Source organism: Cebus imitator, unplaced genomic scaffold (assembly GCF_001604975.1).
Source record: "Cebus imitator isolate Cc_AM_T3 unplaced genomic scaffold, Cebus_imitator-1.0 Scaffold17, whole genome shotgun sequence".
Lineage (NCBI taxonomy): Eukaryota > Metazoa > Chordata > Mammalia > Primates > Cebidae > Cebus > Cebus imitator.
In genome coordinates this window covers 5,860,918-5,884,870 of record NW_016107332.1, presented here as the reverse complement: position 1 = coordinate 5,884,870, position 23,953 = coordinate 5,860,918, and the positions used below count along the sequence as shown (strand labels likewise).

Below are 23,953 nucleotides of genomic sequence, written 5' to 3'. Positions count from 1 at the left end.
TTGCTGAATAAGTTATTTCTAGTACTTTTTATAAACACAAAACAAAGTAAATATCTTTTTCTTAACAGTTAAAACACATTTTTAAGTTTAGTTCCATCTTGCTTTCTTAATTTACTTCTTTTTGTCTTCACATCAGATTTAATAAAATAATTATAAGTCAGGGGTCAGAATACCTGTATGTTTATGGAGTAAAATCAACAATAATCAAAACTCTTATCTTTCAGTGTAAAAATGTGTTTATTCACAACCATTTGTGAATTACCATTTGTTACCATTCCTTCAAAAAAGTCTTTATGAACAAAAAGCCAAGAAAAATTACAATAGAAGCTTATGCCAAACCAAAAATATACATCTGATGTATACAAACTTTAAAAAGCATTAACACAGGCAATGTGAATATAGATTACCTTAAAAATATTTCCAAGACACAGCTACAACTTAAATTATGTTAAGACAGATATAAATTATAGCATTACCTAATGTATTCTATTTACATATTTAAAGTGTCATATTAATTTCTATAACATAAAAAAAGAGATAAAACTACAGATGTTGTTGCTTAGCAGTTCAAATATTGAAAGGGCCACATGATTTTTTTTGAAGTACAGCAAGAATTTTAGGTTATTATTTATATCGGGACCTTCCTATATTTATAAGAACATGCACTGTCATTGTTTGTTGCAGGAGAAAGAAAATTAAAAAACACTAAGGAAAAAACAAAAAAGAGTTTGCTTACTAAAATCATACCGAATCCTCAGCAAAATCAAGGAAAGCAATTATGGAGTGTTTTTTATCCCTGGCCTTTTATATTGACACATAAATTTTAGAGAAAAGAACAGTTCATTGTCTATCACAAAATGCAGTTATAGATATTGATATGCTTAGTTCTATCCTATTAAAGCACCTTGTACTACAAGGTAAAGGAAAGCTTAATAAAATCAATGGAGGCTTTCATACCAGAAATAATTTTATTTGAAATACCCGTATTACCTTTTTAGATTTTCCTTTCTTAAATAATGCAGAGAATATGTTCTGTCTAAAATCTATCTAAGATCATTCATTGGAAATATAGAATTTTTAAAAAATAATGGTACCTAAAAACTTAATACTATCTATTAACTTAAATATGGTGGCATGTAAAATGAAGAGAAAAAACCTAAATATATATATCTTCTTAAATATTATTTTTTATTATTGCCAACTTGAAATGTCCAAACTCTGAAGGGCTATTTTTATCATATTATGTTTTGCTCAGATTGAATCAACATTATCATACTAGGACATGTAATAAGTATAGAAAGAAACCAATACTTCAGCATTTCTTAGAGTCATCTACTCAAATCAATTGTGCTTACTATTAGATACTAAATCCAAAGAAGTCATAGAAATAAATAATGCTGGAAAAGGGAACAGTATTCTAAATCTGAATCTGACAATCCCTCCTCATGCTCCCTTCACATCTGCTGAGAATTAACAAAAAAAGTCTTAATATTTTCATAGTTAAGACAATGAAATAGGCTTCAAAATCATTCAAAGTAAAATCAAAAAAATTTAAAGTGGAAATGTACCATAGTTAACAGAAATGCTATAAAGAAAACACTTAAAGTAAATTTTATTAACATGATAGGACCATTAAATTGGTCTTGAAAAGCAGAAGGCAGATGATGAAATTGCACTTAATTCTGAAGCAATTCAGATCCTATCATCCTTACTCCTTTCTAATAAAATAAGCATTCACAACATGATTTCTTACACGTCTCCCTTACAAAAAGGCTCGGCACAATCATTTATACATTCTAGTTGGTTTTTAACATTTGGTCATAACTGATAAACAAGGTCACACGATTTTACCCTATCGAGTCTGTTGATCTGTATCAGAATGCCTTATGCCAGAATCAGACAGTTCTAATACAGGATTTACAAATCCAGAATACTCGGAATTTCCATTATCATCCATTTCGGCACTAACAAAATCATTCTCCCACTCTAGCCCATTGGAATCATCAGAGGCTGATGTAGGGTTACTTCCAGTCTTCTTGTTGCTAAACTTAAGTGCTGCCCGTAGAATGTCTTCCTCTGTTTTGGAACGTTCTCTCATCGGAAGCATTCTATTCATTCCTACGATTTGAACAGAGTTTTTAGAAATCTCAGAACAGTTAATAAAGCTATATTTAAAAACTTCCAAGTTTAGCAATATAGTTTTTATTTAACTATTAGACTTGATTTGTGAATTAAAGACCCAGTCCCATGGAGGCCTTCTTAAGGGAAATTGTTGGGGTCTAACCCTGAAGTATGCCTCACATAAAAATAAATATTAACAATCACCAAAGGGCAGTTTTGATGCATCATTGATCATCTGATAAGATGAAACTCCTGAAGAGTCATAAATAAAACAGAATGGATGGAGGATTTCAATTGTTATTAGTCTTATACAGTCAAGTCAGTATGTCTGCCAAAGTCCTTTCCTACCCACAGAATTTCATTTCCCAGAGAATGACAATCACTCTAATGATAACATATACTTTTCCAGCACTTACTAGGTTCCAGTTATATACATGGCACAGATATTAGCTGATTTAATCCCCAACAACTCTATGGAGTACAGTACTATCATTATTCTCATTCTATAGTTGAGGTAACTGGGACAGAAAGGCTAAGTGATTTGGGTAAGGCCACACAGCTAAAAAGTGGTGAAGCAAGAATTTTAATCCAGTCAGTCTGGCTCCAAAGTCTATGGTCTTATGCTCTTCTGACTCTACCACAACAGAGTAGAGACGTTTCTGTGGGAAACTGTTCTAGATCTAATTCTGACCAGAATAAAATTGGTAAAGTGAAAGTTCAGTAATATTGAAAGAAAAAACAATGCCATTTTACTGGCAGAAGAAAGGGAGAGAGGACAGAAAAGAAATTTGAACCTGCAAGTACAGAATCAACATTAGTAATAGAATTAAAATCTAGGATTCGCAAAGAGATTTAAAAAATATTCTTAGACCCATTTAATAATTTTCTTTTTTGATCTTAAAGATCAGAGCCCACCATAAAAGAACATTTAAATCTGTATCAGTGTTGTCTGTCACTCCTGAAAAATCACAAATTCAACCCAGGAAAGCAAGTCATCTGTATAGTTAAGATAAAAATATGAGCTAGATACTAACATAATTTTGTAGATTTGTTTCTGGAGGATTTGTTTCTGTCGATTTATCTCTAAAAAGTTATATTTAACTTCTAGCTTTAGACTGTCCACAAGGGGGTAGTAATCCTTCATACTGAGTAATGTCATGGGCATGGGATCCAAAAACCTTGAAAAAATTAACATTTATTTTCTAAATCTACAAAACATTAAAAATTAAGCAATTTTCTAAAAATTTTTATCAACAATGATAATCAATACAATAACAGTCTAAAAAGTGTTTATATGATTTTTCAAGGCCTTGGATTTATTTCCATTTAAATAAAGACCAAGGTAGATTTATATAAATCAACACAGATTATGTTAACCTTTTCAGGTAAAATTATGAATTATAAAATACCTTCTTCATCTTCCCACTCTAGATCTAAGGATGTGCTGTCGTCATTTCCACTAGTTGATTTAGTTTTGGTCATTAAATCACAACTGCTTTCTGTATTAGGCGTCAAAACTGTAGCATCTGATGAGAGTCCTAGAATATACACCAAGTACAATTGAATGGTTTCATCTGTACTCTTCTACCACAACAGCCAATTTACTTTGCAACAATGATCTCTCTCTAAATATTATTACTTTTAGCTTCATAAGAAATAATTCTGGAAATTATATTGGTAAGTTTCTGTTAGGAACACTTAAAGAAACTTTTCTTTTTTTGCCATCTAAGCACAGCAAACATGCAAATTTAGATGATTATAAACTTTTCAAATATGGTGAACTCAGGGTCATATTTTTAATAGTCAATTACAAAGGAGCACAAAAAATAAATGAACAAAAAAGATAAAACAAAAAGCAGCCTATATTTTCAAAAGGAGCCACTACTATGCTTCCACTATTGGGAAGCATACAAGTTTTTGCTTTTGAAACTTGAGGAAATATTTTAATCTTATAGAGCAATTTGTAATAAGTAAAAAATAAGTATACTCTACTCATCTGTTTATTGTGGCATAAAAAAAGTGTATAGAAAATACTTTAAAAGACTTACTACTACTTCGAAAAATTTCATACTGTGACTTTGTATTTCCCAAACAAGATTCGAAGTCATCTTCTGGTCCTGAACTGTAATAAAAGTTAGATAATTTTTTAATATATTCATGGTAGATGCAATATAACGAATATTTAAGCTAATGATAGCATTTTGGCTTGAAGACCTATGCCATACAAATTCATAACTGCTGTACAATTAGAATAACCTAATGATAACAGTTCTTAGTTTTCTTAATACTAGCATGAAACTGAAAATGATAAGATTTTGGTTAATCCTGAAGTCAAATCTCCAAAGCTTAGCTGTTAAGTCCAACTGTATAATAAGCATGAACATAATTCTTTGAATGAGTAGTGATACTTGTGGAAATGTGACACTGAAATGTCTCTTCCAAAAAATGACCACACATAAACTTTATTACAAGAAAAGAGAGGGACTAATGAAAAAACAAACAACTAAGGTATAAAAGTCACCCAAAGGCATTCAGCTACTGTATCACTTCTATATGGGAAATGTGACCACTCTCAAAAATGCAAGAGAATCAGTTTAAATAATAATGATCATGTTTCAACTTAAATGCTCTCGGTATTCTTCCAAGACAGTGTTGTTTAGAAGGAATGATTTTTGGGGAACACATAAACATGGGTACATATATATACATCCTGAGGTGAATGATGCTCTACGTGGCAATAAAATCTTCTACCACAATGGGAAGGAGGAATATGTTTCACCATTTACCTTTGATATTCTCCATTGTTGGAAGGATGATATCGCTGCACAATTCTCTGCCTTTCTTGCTTTGGAAACATAATGTAATAAGAAAAACACTCTGTTGTAAAATATTATATATTTTAAAACCACTCATGCAATACAAAAAAGCATTTTTTTCTAGTTTCTTAAAAAAAAAAAAAAGGCTATTCTGTGGATATGTTTTTCCTTAAATCTATCACTATTCAATTCTATATCCCTTTATTTATGGGTAGAATTTTTCTGAATTTATCAACGTATAATCTAGAAGTGGCCAGAATATTAATAGTGTTGTTGAAAAATAACTTTTTTTTTTTTTTTAACAGGTAGGTATTGATATCTTTAACATACTTAGTATACCCAAGAACTTCCAACCCACTGGAAAAATGAGGAGCAGGAAAGGAATAGTTAAAACAATACATGAAGTTCTATTCTGGGTAAAATAAGTAGCAATAAAACAAAAGATTTATAAGATCTGGCTGAGTTGACTCAGAAATAATAAAAGCAATTGACTAAGAAAGAACTGTCGGAGTTGTGGCTCTGATAGCTATCAGCTATGTATCCCTGGCATGGCCTCTAATACTGCTCCTTCATCAGTAAATTATAGATAGCTATATTACTGCTCTAACAAACTCAGGGTTACCATGAAAATCAAATGATTTGGCAGGTGTCTGTGTATGTCTGTATGTCTATACACTGTAATATGTTCCTACATCAAATATTTAACCAGGGTAGGAAAAACTCAGGGAATCTTGGGAATCACCCATATAGATGTGCATATGGAATGCTTTGCCTTTAAAAGGGAAGCAGTAATTTATTACAGTAAAAAGAGTATCTATATGATAACCAGAAAATACTTTTATTTCTTAGAAGGTAAAAGTAAAAAACTTGTTCATTTTTTAGAACTGACTTAAAAAAAAAGATATTCCCTCATATAATCTACTGAAACAGAAGAGAAAGAAATGAAGGAAAGAAGCAGAGAGAAGGACACAGTTTACATGGAAATCATGTAACAATATGAGAGACACGGTATTTCAGTTTCTCTAAGGTTTACTATTGTGACATGATCTTTATACTATTTATATAACACTAAAGAGGTGAATCCAAAGAGGTAAAATATGGAGGAAGATACTAAGGATACCGACTATGCAATGTTGTGCCTGAACTTTGGCTCTGCCCCTTATTAACTGCAGGATCTCAAGCAAGTTACAAAACATATCCTACTCTCCAGTTTCCTCAATTGTAAAACAGGGATTAAAAATATTATCTCCTACGATTATTGTGAGGATTAAATAAGGTGAAACATTGCTGCTCCTGACACTTAATCAGGGCTCCATAAATGTCTGTTATTCATAGCTGCCAGGCATTCTGGTAATGCTGCATGGTAAGACATGGTAAATCTGCTGCCTTTCCTGATAATATACCAAAGATTTCTCGAGACTCAAACTCCCAATCTCCCAAAACACAAGAATAAAGATGAGAAGCAAATAATAACCTTATGGGGCAAAACAGCAGTTTATCCACTTACAGGAAATAAAAGTAATTCTAGCAATTCAAGGAGCTGTTAAAAAAAAACAAAACAAAAACAAAAAAAACCTCACAGAACAAAATGCTTTGCCACTTATATTTAAAGACTAGTTTTGCAATGTTTTCACACTAAGAGTACATTTAATTTTCCCAAAAGAATACTGAATTTTATAGCACTAAAATTTCTTTATGATAAACAGGAATCAGCATTTGCTAATCTAAAGCTAAATAGCATTGAGTATCAAGTATGTGATCTGATGTTATTTCTAGCTGTTAAAGACTGACTAATTTGCCTTGAAAATTCTTAAGACGATATGGGTAAATAGAGCAGTTGTTAAACAAGAAGTCCTTGAGAATAGGAAAAGAAAAAAAAGTCCCAACTAAGATTTGCCAGAGAAAATAAGGAGAAAAGCAACCCTAATATATGCTGGGGTCTTTTCCCCTCACCTCCAAGAGCTTTCGCTGCTTTGCTGCCCTGGCTGCTTCACGCTGTGCAGCGTATAAAGCTTCTTCTTCTAGTCTTAACTTCTCTTCTTGTAAGGCTAACTGTACATGAACAAAACGATAAGGATTAACAAAAATCAGAACCTGTCTAACTGCTCTAAAAATAAAATGCTTCTATTTATAAAACAAAAAATAAATTATTAAAAAATAATTGATCTCTACAAAGCATGACAGAATTGAAATGTTTGCAATTATCTCTTTAAATTTCTTCTTTTACAAAATAACCCAAAGGATATAAAACATATTACAGAATTCTTTAGAAACTGAGTTATGAAGCAGTAGCATTAATCTGCATAAATATAGAAGTGTTTCTTTAGAATATGCACTGATCTTCATTTTAAACAATCATTCCAACACATCACCTTCACTAGTTTACTGGTTTTGGCACTCATAAATCCAGTATCTTTAAGACCAATTATATCACTGTTGACCAAAGGGAACTCGGCTTTCACAAAATTAATGTCTTGCCATCTAATTAACATCAATGCACATGTCTCCTTAATTTTATTACTATCAAACTATTCAAAAATTACTTTTATATTTAAGTTCCTGACATTCATAAGAGCACATAAGCTGTCTTAGTGATATCTATTTCATGTTCAAGTCAATTTGAAAATCAAATTTCAACACAAATTTTTTTCTTTAGGCTAACATTAACATCTGTTGTACAGCTTACATTAATCCTTTTGAAATCACTAATTGGTACTAAACATACTTTTTTTTTTTTTTTGAGACAGGTTGTTACTCTGTCACCGGGGCTGGAGTACAGTGGCACAAACACTGCAGCCTGGACTTCTTGGGCTCAACCCATTCTCCCACCTCAGCCTCCAGAGTAGCTGGGACTACAGGCATGCGCCACCACCCCAGGGGAATTTTTGTATTTTTTGCAGAGATGAGGTCTTGACAAGTTGCCCAGGCTGGTTTTTAACTCCTGGACTCAAGCAATTTACCTGTCTTGGGCCTCCAAAGCGCTAGGACTGCAGGCATGAGCCACCATACCCGCTTTCAAGAGACAAACATTTGTGTGTGTGTATTTGTTTTTGAGACAGGGTCTTGCTCTGCGATCCAGGCTGGAGTGTAGTGGCTCCCCCATGGCTCACTGCAGCCTTGACCTACACTGATCCTGACTTCAAACTCCTGCAGCCTTGAGGATCCTGGGTTTAAGCAATCTTCCCACCTCAGCCTCCTTAGTAGCTGGGACTATAGGTGTGCACTACCAGGCCTGGCTAATTTTTGCAGTTTTTTAAAGAGATAGGGTTTCACCATGTTGCCCAGGCTGCTCTCAAATTCCTGGGCTTAAATGATCCGTCCACCTTGGTCTCCCAAAGTGCTGGAACTATGGCCACCATGCCCGGTCTTAAACAGAAAATTTTTAAATGCACAGTGGAATATGAATAATTCCATTTACTTTAGTGGATGCAAAACCATAATTATAGGCCATTTCCATAAGCACATTAAACAACTTTAACACTTATGATTATAAGTACTTGGTTCTCTGTGAACAAATAAACCAAGACAAAAAGTCTTCAAAAAACTACTTATTGTGCAACAGGGTAATTTTTTTTTAAATTTGTTTTTTGTTGTTTCCTTTTTGAGATAGGGCCTCACTCTACTGCCCAGGCTGGAGTGCAATGGCATGATCACGGCTCACTGCAGCCTCAACCTCTCTGGCTCAAGCAGTCCTCCTACCTCAGCCTCCCAAGTAGCTGGGACCACAGGCATGCATCGTCACACCCAGCTCATTCTCTATTTTTTGTAGAGATGGGGTTTCACCATGTTGCTCAGGCTGGTCTTAACTTCTTGGGCCCATGCAATCCACCTGCCTTGGCCACCCCAAGTGCTGAGATTACAGGCATGAGCCACTGTGCCTGGCCTAAGAGTTGGTTTTAAATACAAAGGTGCATATTCTTGCCAGAGTTCCTACTTTGTGAATTAAGAAATTATTTTTAAAAGAATGTTTAAAAATATCTCCATTTTTTGGCAACATATGATTTCTGATAAATTAAGCCAAAGTAAAAGAAATGATAATAGGCTGGAATGATAGTTTTACTTTTAAATCATAGTCACCTGTATGTATCTAAATATAGGTCCAATGACTCTAAACAATATATTATTTAATGACAATTCTCTCCTTTATAATAACATGTACTTAGGCAATATAAAAGACTATTTACCTCTTTTTGAATTTTCTTATCAAGATCTTTCTGTTTTTCGGCAATAGAATCATAATGCCTTTCTCTTAGGTCAACAATTTCTTCCTCAGTAAGAGGCCTAGAGAAAAAAGGATGGGGAGAAAAAGAAAAAACAAAAATTTCTGATGAGTCTAAGCACAAATAAAACACTCAAAAAACCAGTGAAATTCTCAAATTTTGCTCTTAAAAATGTTAAAGCAATTTCCTACAACTTCAATTGTTAAGAGTAAAAAGTATACATTCTAACACTTGCTATAATTCTAGTGCATAAACTGATATGCACTAGATAATGTATCAGACTAGTTTAAAGATGATACATTATCAGACTAGTTCTTAAAGCATTACAGCTACCTTTTAGGAAATGTTGACTTCATTTACCTTCATCTGGCTCTGCTTCAGCCACCTAAGCTATGGGTGTATACCCTAAACCATATCCCGAAATGCTCATAAAATATAAACGTCAGTACGCTACTACACCCTGACCTCAGCCCTCATACCATTCTGGAACTCTTCTTAATCCTCCTATTTTATCCTGCTGAATCACTCTGGATTTCCCAGGACATTCAACCTTCCCTTTTCTCCCAGTCTATCTGTCCCAATCATCTTGCTTCACTTACATCCAATATGGACACCAAGGCAGAGCTGAACTACATTCTTACCAACATACTTTCTTGTGCTCCTATTATTATTCCATATTCACTCAGTTTTACTTACATTCTGACCCTGGGTCATTTCCATGATCAGCCCTTTCTGTTTTAGGCTGCTAGAGAAAATCTGACATCAATTTGGCACTCAGCCACCAGCAGCAGTCCTTTTACATATATGTGGCAACTCCCTCACATATCCTACACTACGAAATTCAAAATCTTCAAATACTCAAGTTCCTTATTCATACCTTTTTTTCTCTTAAAAGGCAATTTCACTCCACTTTAAGAAATGAGGAGTATCAACCATCAATCTCCCCAACTTTGTGCCAACCCCCACTTACTTATATATATCCTTATTCTCCTCACCATCCTCTAAAGAGGAATGTTCTTAACTTGTTCAGGGTTACCTACTACATTTACACTCTTGATTCATTCACCAGTGAGCCCACCTCTCCTGCCTCACTCCAGAGAATTCTCTGGGACCTTGTTCTGTCAATTAGTACCTCTTTTTTACTTTTATCCTATTCCTTTTGTCTGTTTGCACCTCTCTTCCATGTGAAGGAAGGAGGGAAGAAAGAAGCAACTAAGGGAAAAACCCCTCCATTTGACCTGTATCTATCTCAAGCTACTGCTCTCTCTTTCAGCCAAGTCCTGAAATTAAATGTATAGTATTAATAGTCAGTACATCTGGCACTTACTATGTGCCTGGCTCTCTTCTAAGTGTTTCATACATATTAACAAATTTTAATCCTCACAACAACCCTACAAGGTAGATATAAAGATTATACATATGAAGGAAGTAAGAGGAAGACAGATAATGAATATGGCTAAGTAGGTTATATAGCATGTGGCAAAGCTAGAATTTGAACCCCAGGTAGTGTAGCTCTTGTTCTGAACTACTGTTCTTCTTTTGCCTTCATCTCCTTACCTCCCATTCACTTGTCAATTTGCTGCAGTTTAGCTTGGCTCCCATCACTCAGATAACTCTAGCAAAGGTAATCACTGGCTTCTATGTTGCCAAATACAAGTCCTTATCTTACTACCTTTGTTTTGTGGGACAGTATTGACCATTCCCATCTGTCTGTCTGTCTGTCTCTCCTCCTTTGGCTTCCCAAGTTCTCCTGGTTCTTCTTTTTGCCAACTACTTCCTGGTCATCTTCATAATCCTCTTCTAGTGTCCGCCTATTCAGTCCTCAGATCACTGCTCTCTCTCCATGCTCCAACCATTCTCAAGTCCATCTCTCCCCAATCCCCCACCTCAGTTAAGTGATCTTGGTGACTATAATGTTTACTAGCCATGTATAAGGTAATATCCCCATACTTCTGTCCCTTCAGCTCTAACTTCTGCTAGCCCTACTTATATATTAGGGTTTCAAATTTTTTTCTTTGAAGTATAACTTATAAAACGAAATATAGATTTTAAGTGTTCAGTTCATAAAGTTCTGATAATAGTATACACTCATGTAACTTCCACTGGAAGCAAGATATTAAGATATATAACATTTCTATCACCTCACATACTTTCCTTGTACCCCTTTACAATCAGTTCTCTCACTTTGCTTACGCAATTTCTTCTCTCTGGAACATCCTCCCTCTCTACCTGGATAGTTAGCACTAACCAACCCTTCCACAATCAACACTAGGTGTTAGCCCCTTAAAGATGTCTTCTTGGATTTCTCCCTCCATACAAGAGGCTGTTTTGAGCAAACAGCCTCTTCTCTAGGATTTCCTAGAATGTTCTATAACCATTATTGACTTGCTTTCCCTATCTCATATTGAAATTAGTCATCTTCAGAATCAATCTCCCAGACCAGGATGTTCTTTATTCTAATGGAGAGACTATGTCTGATGTTTTAAATCCCAGTGTCTAGCGTAGTGCTTGGCACATGATAATTGCTTAATAAATGTTTGCTAAACTAAAAAATATAAGGATTATATGTTCATAATATAACAGTATATGAAAATATTCTCTTGAAATTAAGAATGCTGTTTTGACTTACAGGTAATTCTTTTTTAAGTAATGCATGTAATTTTAATAAAATATGAAAAAGCTGCTCAAATAATTATAGTACAAGGTTTTAGCTACTATTGAAAAATGTGAAAAAAATTTGTATCACAAGTTTCAGAATACATAAGGAAAGAAAGGGGTGATAAAGTTAAAAAATTTAAAAGAAATGTACTTATATTAAATGGTTAAGAAAACTAAAAAAACATATAACAGGTACAACAGGAAAGCATCTAGGCACTTACATTAAATTCTTTAACATTCAAAATAGTCTTGAGATATATAATATTTGCCTCAATCTTACAGAAAGAAAAAACTAAGGTTCTGAAATGTAAACTGTTTAATGTCTCAAAGCAAGTAAATGATAAAGCCTGACTTCTTAAGAGAGTTTTCTTACAGTTCACATAGAAGTTTTTTGTTATTATTTTTAAACAAAGCCTTACCTATGACTGCTTCCTGGGCTCTCCCCCTGCACAAAAATTAAGTAAACAATTAAAACAAATTCACTAGCTAAATTCTATTTAAGGTAAACCAATATAATTTTTATTTAATCTAAATACTTTCAACTTACTCATTTTCATCAGAGTAATACATTTCACTATTAAATATATTTCACTATTAAAAGTATTTGAAACAAAAAGCTTTAAAATTTTACTACTTCCCCAAAGAAAAATTAGTTTATGATCTAGCTTAATTACATAAAACCATTTGCTGGACATTTCTTAATTTTTGGTAACAAATATTTGTTATATACCAAATAAACTGGGGTCAGGATGGTATTTGACAACATATTCTCTATGTCCTTATCATTTATATTAATAGTTGATCCTTATTCTTTGCAGTTTCTGTACTTGCAAATTTGCCTACTTGGAAAATTTATTTGTAACCACAAAATCAATACTCTTTGAGCTTTCTTGGTTATTCAAGAACGGGCATGGAGCAGTAAAAATTTTGAGTTGCCCAGCAACGCACATTCCCAGATGAAGTAGAACAGGGCAACAGATATTCTGCTTTCTTGTTTCAGCTCTCATGCTATAAACAAGTATCCTTTTTACAGTCTATTTAGTGCCATATTGTTTGCATTTTTGTGCTTTTTTGCTGGTGATTTCTGTTTAAAATGACCTCAAAGTGTAGAATACTAAGTATCCCAGTGTGTTTCTAAAGGCCAAGGAAACTATGATGTGCCTTAAGGGGAAAATATGTGTGTTAAGTAAGCTTCATACAGGCATGAGTTTATGCTATTGACTGCATTCAAAATTAATAAGTCAATAATATATGTTTAATACGGTGTCTTAAAGAGAAACGCACATAGAATAAGTTTATATACTGATTGATTGATGAACATATTGTGATCAGAGGCTTGCAGGAACCTAACCCTGTATTTCCCCTGCAGTAATGCTTCAGCATTCACTAATTTAGCATTTGCAGCAACTTTATTGAACATAATTACAATAATGAGAATAAACTTTTTATTTCTTTCACAAGGTTACGAAATTATCTGTAGTTTTTTCCTCCAAAGCAAACCATAACTATTTTCAGGATTTATTCAGGTTTATGCCTATTTATTACACATTTAAACTATTCACAACTGAAAGTTAAAATATAAAGCAGGATAAAATTCCAAATGGTCCACATTAGTTTAGAAAATAGTATTATAAAACATGATGACATTCAACTAAACCAAACACAAAATATGAAGTAAATGAGAGAGAAGAGGGGTTAGCAAAACCAAAAATAAAGAAAAAAAAACCTCAGCCAACCAAACAAAAAGCATCTTAGGAAAAATACAAGGAATCACGAGTTCTTTTGAAAAGTAGTATGCTGGGATGAATTATATTGGAGGCTGAAAGAATGCTTTCTTTTAACACTTGTCAGATGCTTTAAAAATATCACGTCCAGTGTTTGCTTAAACTGTTTAAGAGAAACACAAGAAGACAAAAGTGACTTTTGAAAAGGGAAAGAAATAAGTTCTATGAAGTGAAATATTTTACTGGGAGAACAAAAGGCTGAAATAGTTTCTAAAATGTGTCCTATCAAATGATAAGTATGTATCATTATTTTAAAAAAGGACTTTTACACACATTAATTTGGGAAGAGCTGAGTTGAACAAGCTTAAATAATTCGGTTTAACAAGTTTATCTCAGAACGTTTTACATGCTAATTCACATTCTGAGACTAGTATTCTATATATACTCTGAGAAAGGCTGAAGAATCTATTCTTAAAAGAAAGGCTTAATACATTTTCTTCTTTCCTTAGAAAATAAAAATGACAAATTGTCAACTTGCAGTGTTTGTTCTTCTAGTCTAAGCAATTTTAAAGATGTAGAAAGTAGACCAAGGGAGGTTAAGTAATTTGCACAAACTCATACAATTAATTTAGTGAAGTTGCAAATTAGCATACAAACTAAAGTTCTAACTATACCAATGCATAAGAAATGCTGCTTAGCCTTTTGACTAAGATCAAATGTTTAAATATACACCACATTTGCTGATTCTAAAATGCCCTCCCCTCATATTTTTAACATTTCTGTATTTGAGAAGCATCTTAAAACTTGCTGAGTTTTATGAGCTGAAATGTAGAAAATCAACATAAAGAATAACTGATAAAAGAGATGATGGCTACAGTCAGAAACTGTAGAATAAACGTGTAAAATCTGCCATCAGTATCTGTGAAAACTCTAATTAAAGAATGGGCCTGCTTAGCCGGGCATGGTGGCTCACGCCTGTAATTCCAGCACTTTGGGAGGTCAAGGCGAGTGGATCACTTGAGGTCAGGAGTTTGAGACCAGCCTGGCCAAACAGTGAAACCCCGTCTCTGCTAAAAATACAAAAATCAGCTGGGCATGGTGGTGGGCACCTGTAATCCCAGCTACGCAGGAGGCCGAGGCAGGGAGAATAGCTTGAACTTGGGAGGCGGAGGTTGCAGTGAGCCAAGATCGTGCCATTGCACTCCAGCCTAGGCAAAAGAGCGAGACTCCATCTTCCAAAACAAACAAAGAAAGAAAGAAAGAAAGAAAGAAAGAAAGAAAGAAAGAAAGAAAGAAAGAAAGAAAGAAAGAAAGGAAAAAGAAAAATCAGTGGGTCTGCTCTGGATTGTGGGGTATTTTTACCTACCTAATGCAAGAGGTTAGAAATATTAGAAGTACAACTTTCTGAAGTTCCTCAGGTTCCATACAATCCTTAAAACCTGTGTATGTGCATAGTATATCTTAGATAGTTAAAAAAAATTCAAAATTATTTTCTAATTTAAATTAGTAAAAGATGAAAATAATATAGGACTAAAAAGTAAAAATAAAAATTCTAAAACAAATATAGTAAAAATTATAAACACAATTGTTAGAACTAATAAGATGATTAATGATAAAAACAAATAGATGTTTTGTACTATTATGAAAATACTTACTTCATCACTTTCTACTAGATTCTCAAACTGAAAGGACAAAAAAGTAAGTGTTAGGAGGAATATTTGCCTGAGGTGTACATCTCATAAGAAATTATGTTACTTTTTTCACTTAAAAATAATATACCTTTATATTTGTAAGCTATTTAATTCAAATACCTCTTTAATACATCATTTCATTTGATATATTCAACAATCCTACAAAATGGACAAGGCAAGCATATACTATTTTAATTTATGACTTTCTAAGAATGAAAATCAAACAGGAGAATTACAGCAATTTTCTATATAAATTAGAACTAAAACTTTCACCTGAGTAAAATATTTCGTACAAATATTTTAAGTCCATGCTACCAGAATATTCCACTTCACCTGAGTTCAGAACGAATGTCATAAGAAGGAAAATTATTCAAGGAATGGGAACTAAAAGTTACCAAATAAGAATTTCCCTACATGTTTATATTTATTCATGTATTCATTCATATAGTTATTACTGAAAATCTGTTCAAAGGTAGTCACTATCCTCCAATACACTGTCTTTCTAGAGACAGGAATGTAAACAGTTTGATCATAATGTGATTAACACTATTATGTCAATGACCTAATGAAAGTCATCAGAATCTATGAAAACGATAAAGAATGGGCCTACATTCTTTATTATTATATCACTAAAATGTTTGTATTTTAAATATAAATAACTTGATAACCACCTGAAAGAAAAGGTGTTTTATTGCTAATACTGTTTGGTTTAAAGATTAAGAAGAAACAATGAATTCAAAGGTTTAGAAAATTAAGGACTCTCTCTAAAAAGAGAATAAAACTGTTCAAGTTATTACATTTACCTTATTTTTATATTGGTTGTGATTTTTAAATATCTAATTCCTGCCTTACACGTTTCCTTATTAATTAATCTAGAAGGCCATGAAGTACAGTGTTCAAACTTTGGAGGCAGGCAGTTTGAGCGAGAATTTAGTTTTGACACTTACATGTTGTGTAATATAGCCCAATTTCTCTACCTGTCTAAGCCTCTGATTTTTCATCCATGAAACAGGGTGACCATCACCTGTCATCACATGCCGTGATGACATTCTTAATTTGTATGGTGGAATGGCTAGTTTATAGTAGGTAAAGAATACATGGTAGCTTCCATTATTATTATATTTTACATACAAAGAAAAAGTGACTCAGTGATTCTGCTGTGGAGTTGCTTAAACTCAACTTGCTGCTTTGTTTCTGCTACTCCTCCCTGTTGGGGCAGGCCAACCAACTTCCATTATACCCACTGCCTAAGTGAGCCACTATTAGTGACAGAAGAGTAACTTCTTCCTGACTTACCTAGGGTGGGGGAAAAGCTAGTACAGAAACAGACCCATAATCCTCTGCAAACTTCTTCCTATTCATTCCTTCCCCCACTGCTCCAATTCTTTCTATCTTCACTAACATGAACAATGTTGAAATATGAACAGTTCCTTCTAAATTTGGGTCCAGATCTTTCCCTCTTTACAACAAAAAGCCCCTTCTGCCCTTCTAAAGGCACTTTTAATCCAATCAAATTCACAACTACTTACCTCTATCGTTAAGTGCTCACCTCTTGAGCATGTTCTAAAATACTTGGATCTGGGAAGGAAAACAGAGTAACTTTAAAAAACACAATTAACTCTAAGACTGACTTAATATAGTGGCATAAAAACATTTTTTCAAGAGCAACTTTAAAACCTCTAACATATAGTTATATTTTTAAAAAGAAGAACAATAAAATTTACCTAAGAATATAAAAAGCCCAGATTTTTAAACTTCAATGTGACTTTGTTTAGTCAATATTTCTTTGTGTTGGTACAAATATTTACTAAATCCGTAATAATCAATTTACTATATTTACTACATTGAGCAGAGTACATTTTAAAACTTATCTCATTTTACTACATCAAGAAAAATATCTTATTAAAATTACGGATGTGTTAAATAATATATAAAAAGAATATACTCTCAGCTGGGCGAGATGGCTCATGCCTATAATCCCAGCTCTTTGGGAGGCCGAGGGAGGCGGATTATGAGGTCAAGAGATTGAGACCATCCTGGCCAACATGGTGAAACCCCGTCTCTATTAAAAATACAAAAATTAGCTGGGTGTGTGATGCACGCCTGTAGTCCCAGCTACTCAGGAGGCTGAGGAAGGAGAATTGCTTGAACCCAGGAAGCGAAGGTTGTAGTGAGAGGGGATTGTGTCACTGCACTTCAGCCTGGTGACAGAGTGAGACTCCATCTCAAAAAAAAGAAAAAAAAATTCTCAATTTTGTTAAAAATACACAAAACATCACTATCTGAATGGATATATGTCAATATGCTAAGGGTAGTTATCTTTGGTGGTAGAATCATGTATCTTTATTCAAGACTTTGTTATTTTTCCATGCCCTCACAAATAAAAGAAACAATGCATATATATGTCAATCAAACAATCCATTACATTTTTTTCAGCTAGGGCCAAATATTGACTTTCATTTTAATCATTATTTTCTGCTCCCATTAAATGTACATGTGGTCAAACGGGAATCTTCTTTATGATATCTTTTCCAAAGATATGTCTACATTCTAAATACCACAGGATCCAAGCTGGTATCCCAGGACAGGGCCACACCCAGTCCTTTGTAACTGAAGTGCCAGGAGATTATGAGACTTTCAGTCATAATGTGGTTCCTGTTAAAAGCTGCTGAACCTGATGAAGGAGAGAACTCCGCCCCGCGCCCCTGCAATTGGAATCCAAATTTGTACTAGGTGTTCCTAATGCATCAGGATTCATGGACAGAAAGCATACTTTTAAGAAACAGGAAGAATTCTGGGGTTAGGAAAGGTCAGAATTCTTTTTTTTTTTTTTTCTTTTTTGGAGACAGGGTCTTACTCTGTCGCCCAAGCTGGAGTGCAGTGGCACAATCCTAACTGGTGAGTCAGGATTTATAGCCCAGCTTTGCATTCCTGGGCTCAAGTGATCCCCTCAGGCTACCCAGTAGCTAGTACTACAGGGATGCACCACCATGCTTGGCTTCACTTACTTTTTGCAGAGACAGGGTCTCACTATGTTACCCAGCCTGGTCTCAAACTCTTGGGCTCAAGTATATCTGGGACTCCAAAAGTGCAGAATTCTTTGTATTATGTCTATGTCTGTATAAAGGTTTAGTGAAAGAGAATGTCAAACTAACATGACTGGAGAATAAAAATTGCAATGAAATTACAGGAACTATTTTTCCTGCTATAATCTTTATCTGCTGATAGATGCAAAGCTGTGTTATTGCCCATTAAGAGACCACTGGTAAAAAGCAAAGATTTTGGTATTGCAATTTCACAAATTTCATGTGATACATCCAATATAAATGCAATACCCTCAGTCCTCTATCTAGTGCCTCTACTCTTCTCTCTTCTTTATTTCTCAAACAAATACAGAAATGGGTTGAACCTTCAGTAGTAGCACTGGGTTCTGGCATTAGGATTCCTGCTTACAGTGCTATATGGTTCTCTCCATGCAACCATTACTATCTTCCCTGAATGAAGAATCTGTCTCTGATTAATCTGTTTCCTCTTCCAGGTTTACTGAGTGGTATAGCTGAATAATTAGAAATAAAGTTCAGTAACACTATCAATATGAGCCATCAGTATGAATTCACTGGGGTAGCAAAGCCCAAAGCTGAGTAGAACACTGTCCAAACCAAGGTAACTGTTATACTACATTTATATTAGACGGCAGAACACCACGTTCTAGTCCAATTACACATAGATATTACAAGCTAACTTTAGTAGTAGACAAAAGTGTTATCTGTTGTAAATGTCTCCCTTTTCTGTCCCCTCTATCCATAGCCAGCTATACTGAGAACACTCATGTTCTCACATGACTCTGAATCCCTGAGTGTCTGACTAAGCTACAATCAGTCAGTACCCCACACCTCATTTGACAACTGGTTCAGGGTTACACAGAAACTGAGCAGGGAGAGACAATCCTTCTGAGAGCTCTAGAGAGTTGCTGGGGATTATGCTTTCTGACAATGTGCAATGAGAGGAATGAAATCAACTGTAAGAGTGCTCTAACAGCACCGAAGTCACCCCTAAGAACCAGATGCATCCCACCCTGCTTATGGTTTGGTTATTGGTTGAGAAACCTAAGGTCCCTATTGTAAATTCGACCCTTTGCCTAAGATAGTTTTAACTGGCCTTCTGTCCCCACAAAGTCCTGATAATAAATAAACATTAATCTAAGTGATACAACAAATGAGCAAATTATGAATAGCAATAAATAAAACAAGATAAACAGAAAAGCTAAATATATTTGGGAAAAAAATTCAAGCTTTCCTTTTAAAATGGATTAGATTGAGACCTTGTTCACAAAGGGTGTATCTTGACTCCTATCACAATAAAAGCTAAGATTACACTGATAAAGTAAATATTCAATTTGGTAAACTCAGGGGCAACATTTTTATCAGGGGAGCTTTATCCTGTGACTTATCTGAAAATACCAAGAAACACTGTAATATGTATATATTTCATGAATTAAGAATTACTTATTCAAGTATGCTTGAATTATGTTTACTTAGTCAAACATTACTGATGACCAAATAGGACCCTCAGACAACTGTAAAGTGTTAAATTCAGTCACTGATACTTTGCCAACTTCCAGCCATATAAAACCTTAACTTTTCACATACTTTTCTATATTCTATATGTATTTAAAAAATAATTAGCCAACTTTCTAATGGTTTGAAAGGACCATTTGAGATTTGAGGGAGCTACTAAGAAATAAAAAATGAAACTCTAATCTTGCTCCTAGGTAAAGATAAGAATACAAGTGAAGGGTAAGCAGAATGACTGAGGAGAGGAATGGAAGTACTCAACTATTAAACCTTAAGTCAAGCTTTATACTTTTATTTCATAAATATTTATCAAGTGCTTCTCAAGTGCCTGGCACTGTTCCAGGTGCTGGCAATACAATTGTCAATAAATAGATAAAGGCCCTGCCACTTTGGAGCTAACAATTTGGGAATTAATCATAATAAATACACAGATAAATGTATCAGATGATAGTAATTGCCATGAAAGAAAAGCACCTCATGCTGTTTTTTATAAAGGTTGTACTAACTCACATTCCCAAATTAATGATAATAAACACATAAATACACCGCATGATAATAATTGCTATGAAAGAAAAGAAACTCTTGCTGTTTTTTATAAAGGTTGTACTAACTCACATTCTCACCAACAGTGGCTAAGTGTTCTGTTTTCTCCACATCCTTGCCAACCTCTATTACTTTTGACTTTTCAGTAATGGCCATTCTGACTGGCATAAGATGGTATCTCACTATGCAATATATACAGGTAAGAAATCTGCAGCTGTACCCTCTAAATCTATAAATATAAACATATATATTTTTTTGAGACGGAGTCTCACTCTTGTCACCCGGGCTGGAGTGCAGTGGCACGACCTCAGCTCACTGCAACCTCCACCTCCCAGCTTCAAGCGATTCTCCTGCCTCAGCCTCCCAAGTAGCTGGGATTACAGGTGCCCATCACCACACCCGGCTGATTTTTGTATTTTTAGTAGAGATGGGGTTTCACTTTATTGGCCAGGCTGGTCTCTAACTCCTGACCTCAAGTGATCTGCCTTCCTTGGCCACACAGTGTTGGGATCATATGTGTGAGCCACTGCACCTGGCCTATACATTTCTTTTTTTCTTTTCTTTTCTTTTTTTTTTTTTTTAAAGAAAAGAACCTTAGAGTAAGTGAAGATAGTGATTGGAGGGAGGAGGTTATTTTATGTAGGGTGAGTAAGGCAGGCCTCTCTGTTAAAGCAAAAGCAGAACAAAGACCCCCAAGGGAATGAGGAAGCCAGCTAGACAGATATTTGGAGGAAAATAGTTCTAAACAGAGGAAAAGCAAAGGCTCTGAGGCAAACTCAACTTGGTACAGTCTAAGAAAGCAAGAGGGTCAGAATGGCTGGAATGAAGAAGAAAGGGAGAGAAGGTCTAAGGGATAGCCAGGGTCAGATGACAGACTTTATAGACCACGGGAAGAGTTTTAGATTTTAATATTAATTAGATATGAACTCACAGAAGAGATTTTTATCTTTAGCATTCACTCTGTTTTTTAAAACTTTTATCATGAACCTTTTCAAATATGCACAAAAGCAGAGAGAAGAGATTAATAAGCGCCCCTGTCCCCATTACCCCACTTAAAAAGTTACTATTTCCTAATCATGTTTCATTTATACTATACCCCTTTTTGTTTTAAGTTGGTATTTTACAGCAAATCCCAGGTGTGTTATTTAACCCTTACCTCAATTTGCATCTCTAATTACATTTTTAAGGACTGTTTTTTTTTAAAGCTAACACACCAACAAGATTTAAAATAATTCTTTAATATTATCTAATGCCCAGTCCAGTCTATATTTCTATTTCCCTGATTATCTTTTTACACATGATTTGTTCAAATCAGAATCAAACAAGGGCCACATAGTATGTTTCCTTGTTAAGCCTCTTGCACCTCTTTTAGTCCATATCAGCCCTCTTCCCTGTACTAGTGTCTGTTTTTATGCCATTGATTTGTTAGAGAAACGGTGTTATTTGTCCTACAAAATTTCCAATTTTCTGAATTTACCTGATATTTTTCCTCCTGGTGTTAACTTTTTCTTCTATCCACTGTATTTCCTGTAAATTAGTAATTTGATTTAAAAGCTTGATTATACTGAGTTTAATTTTTTCAGGCAAGAATGCTTCACTTATGGTACTTGCTACTGAATCAAATCATAAGGAACTTTATTTTTGCCTGCCTCAGTTTTAGTGATGCTAAGATTGATCTGTAAGATACTGTCAGCCTAATCCATCCATCATGTTTCACATCAAGCTTTTACCAAATGGTTTTTAGCATCCATTGATAATCAGTACTCAGTTCCATTATTTCACTAGAGAGTACAAAAACAATGATTTTTAAATTCTATCATTCCTTAAGAATTTATTAGCTATAAGAACTTCACTGGAAGATCCTTAAAAGACAAGCTGACATATATTTTAAGAGGCCAATTAGAAAGCTATTACAATAGTAGGGCAATGAAACGATGGTGGCTTCAATCACAGTAGCAATAGTGGGAGTAATGGGAAGTAATTCTGAAGGCAGGGTCGACAGAATTTGCTCATGTATTAGATGTAAGGATGTGTGTAAAAAGGAAAATTCAAGGCTATCTCCTAACTCTGAAGGCTGAACAATTAGAAAATGGATTTGTCATTTACCAAGATGAGGAAGCCTGGGAAAGAAGCAAGTTTGTGTTTTAGATGCCTTGAGCTTGATATTCATACAAAGTTGGAGTCTGGGTAAGAATCCTCTATTCAAATTCCAAACCTACAATGTTAACACAAACATCAGTCCAAAAACCCCTTAAAAGTAATTCCTATAATTATCCTTGGTGCTACTTCTCAATCTCAGATCAGTAAAAATGACTTTTCCTTTTTTCTTTGCTTCAAACCCAGGAGATTCATCTTGCTTTCTTTTGCTGTCCCAGGGAAGGTTGTCTGTAGATAAAGATGCAACGTCAGCAATTTTTCCCCTCCCATACATACACTTCATACAATACACTTACTACCAATACATACATATACCTATTGTTTTCAAGGATTTTACTTCTAACCAATATGGGGAAATGGAAGTATAGTCTCTTCCTTGGGGACTGAGGAAGAGTGAGTTATCTCCCAGCAAGCTGGAAACAGAAAAAGCAGAAATTAAAGCTATAAACAATACATAATGTATCAGTTATTTTCACATGCTAAGTTAATTTAAAGAAACAGAATGGTTCCTGTAAGATTTAAAAGAAAGAGAAGGAAGTTAATAATATCTTTTTAAAAGATGTGTAAAATAGAAGAAACAGAAGAATAGAAAATAGAGAAACAAATGTTGGAAGAATTCAGCCAAACCCTGTCTGTAGAAGAGTCCCCTGGTTCAAGGACCTGGGCTATCTGGTCCCAGTGGATGGTGGTGTTCCAAGATAATGGATTATTTGAATTGTATAATTAACTTTCTTGTTCCGAATCTACTCTCATTAAGCACCTCCCACCCTGTTATTCTATGCTTATAGTAAAATAATGTCTTTACCTAAAGACACAAGTACTATACCATTCCTTGACAGTTACATTTCTCATTTTAAATTATTAAATTTACCTTGGTTTTCTCCACCTGACCCAAAAGGCTGAAAGTGAGAGCCTGGGACACAATGAAATCACCAATGAGGGTGCCCAAACAAAATTATGTATTTTTTTGTTTGTTAGTTTTAAGACAGTCTCACTCTGTCACCTAGGCCAGAGTACAGTGGTGCGATCCCAGCTCACTGCAAACTCTGCTTCCTGGCTTCAAGCAAGTCTCAAGTCTCCTACCTCAGCCCACCAAGTAGCTAGGACTACAGGCACACATGACCATACCCGGCTAATTTTTGTATTTTTAGTAGAGACAGGGTTTCGCTGTATTGGCCAGGCTGGTCTTGAACTCTTGGCCTCAAGCAATCAGCGTGCCTTGGCCTCCCAAAGTGCTGGGATTACAGGTGTAAGCCACCACACCCAGCCTAAAATTATGTATTGATGGGACAGCAAAACTAGCCACAGGAAAAATCACGTAACTCATCTTATTCAGGTTCCCCAAGTACTGTGCAGTCATATTTCATTATTACATAGGTACTAGTTGAGAATATTTTTCAAAATGAAGTTTTATATGTACATAGGGCAGAATCATTAAAAAAAAGAAAA

At 34.6% G+C, this 23,953-nt stretch overlaps 1 protein-coding gene across 2 annotated transcripts in view; it reads right to left on the bottom strand.

The window, feature by feature from the left end:
* Nucleotides 1-217: 217 nt before the first annotated feature.
* The window catches only part of AP1AR (adaptor related protein complex 1 associated regulatory protein), a 38,614-nt gene continuing 14,878 nt past the window's right edge, over nt 218-23,953 (bottom strand). Inside the window, exons 2-10 of one of the 2 annotated variants that reach the window (XM_017509911.2) lie at nt 16,760-16,808; nt 15,195-15,221; nt 12,235-12,260; nt 9,122-9,218; nt 6,891-6,989; nt 4,908-4,966; nt 4,170-4,243; nt 3,531-3,659; nt 218-2,118 (exon numbers count right to left, since the gene is read on the bottom strand). In XM_017509911.2, coding sequence (XP_017365400.1) covers nt 1,853-2,118; nt 3,531-3,659; nt 4,170-4,243; nt 4,908-4,966; nt 6,891-6,989; nt 9,122-9,218; nt 12,235-12,260; nt 15,195-15,221; nt 16,760-16,808 — 826 coding nt within the window. In that variant the 3' untranslated portion in view covers nt 218-1,852. The remainder of the gene's footprint in view (nt 2,119-3,530; nt 3,660-4,169; nt 4,244-4,907; nt 4,967-6,890; nt 6,990-9,121; nt 9,219-12,234; nt 12,261-15,194; nt 15,222-16,759; nt 16,809-23,953) is intronic. The other variant, XM_017509918.2, reaches the window with a different exon arrangement.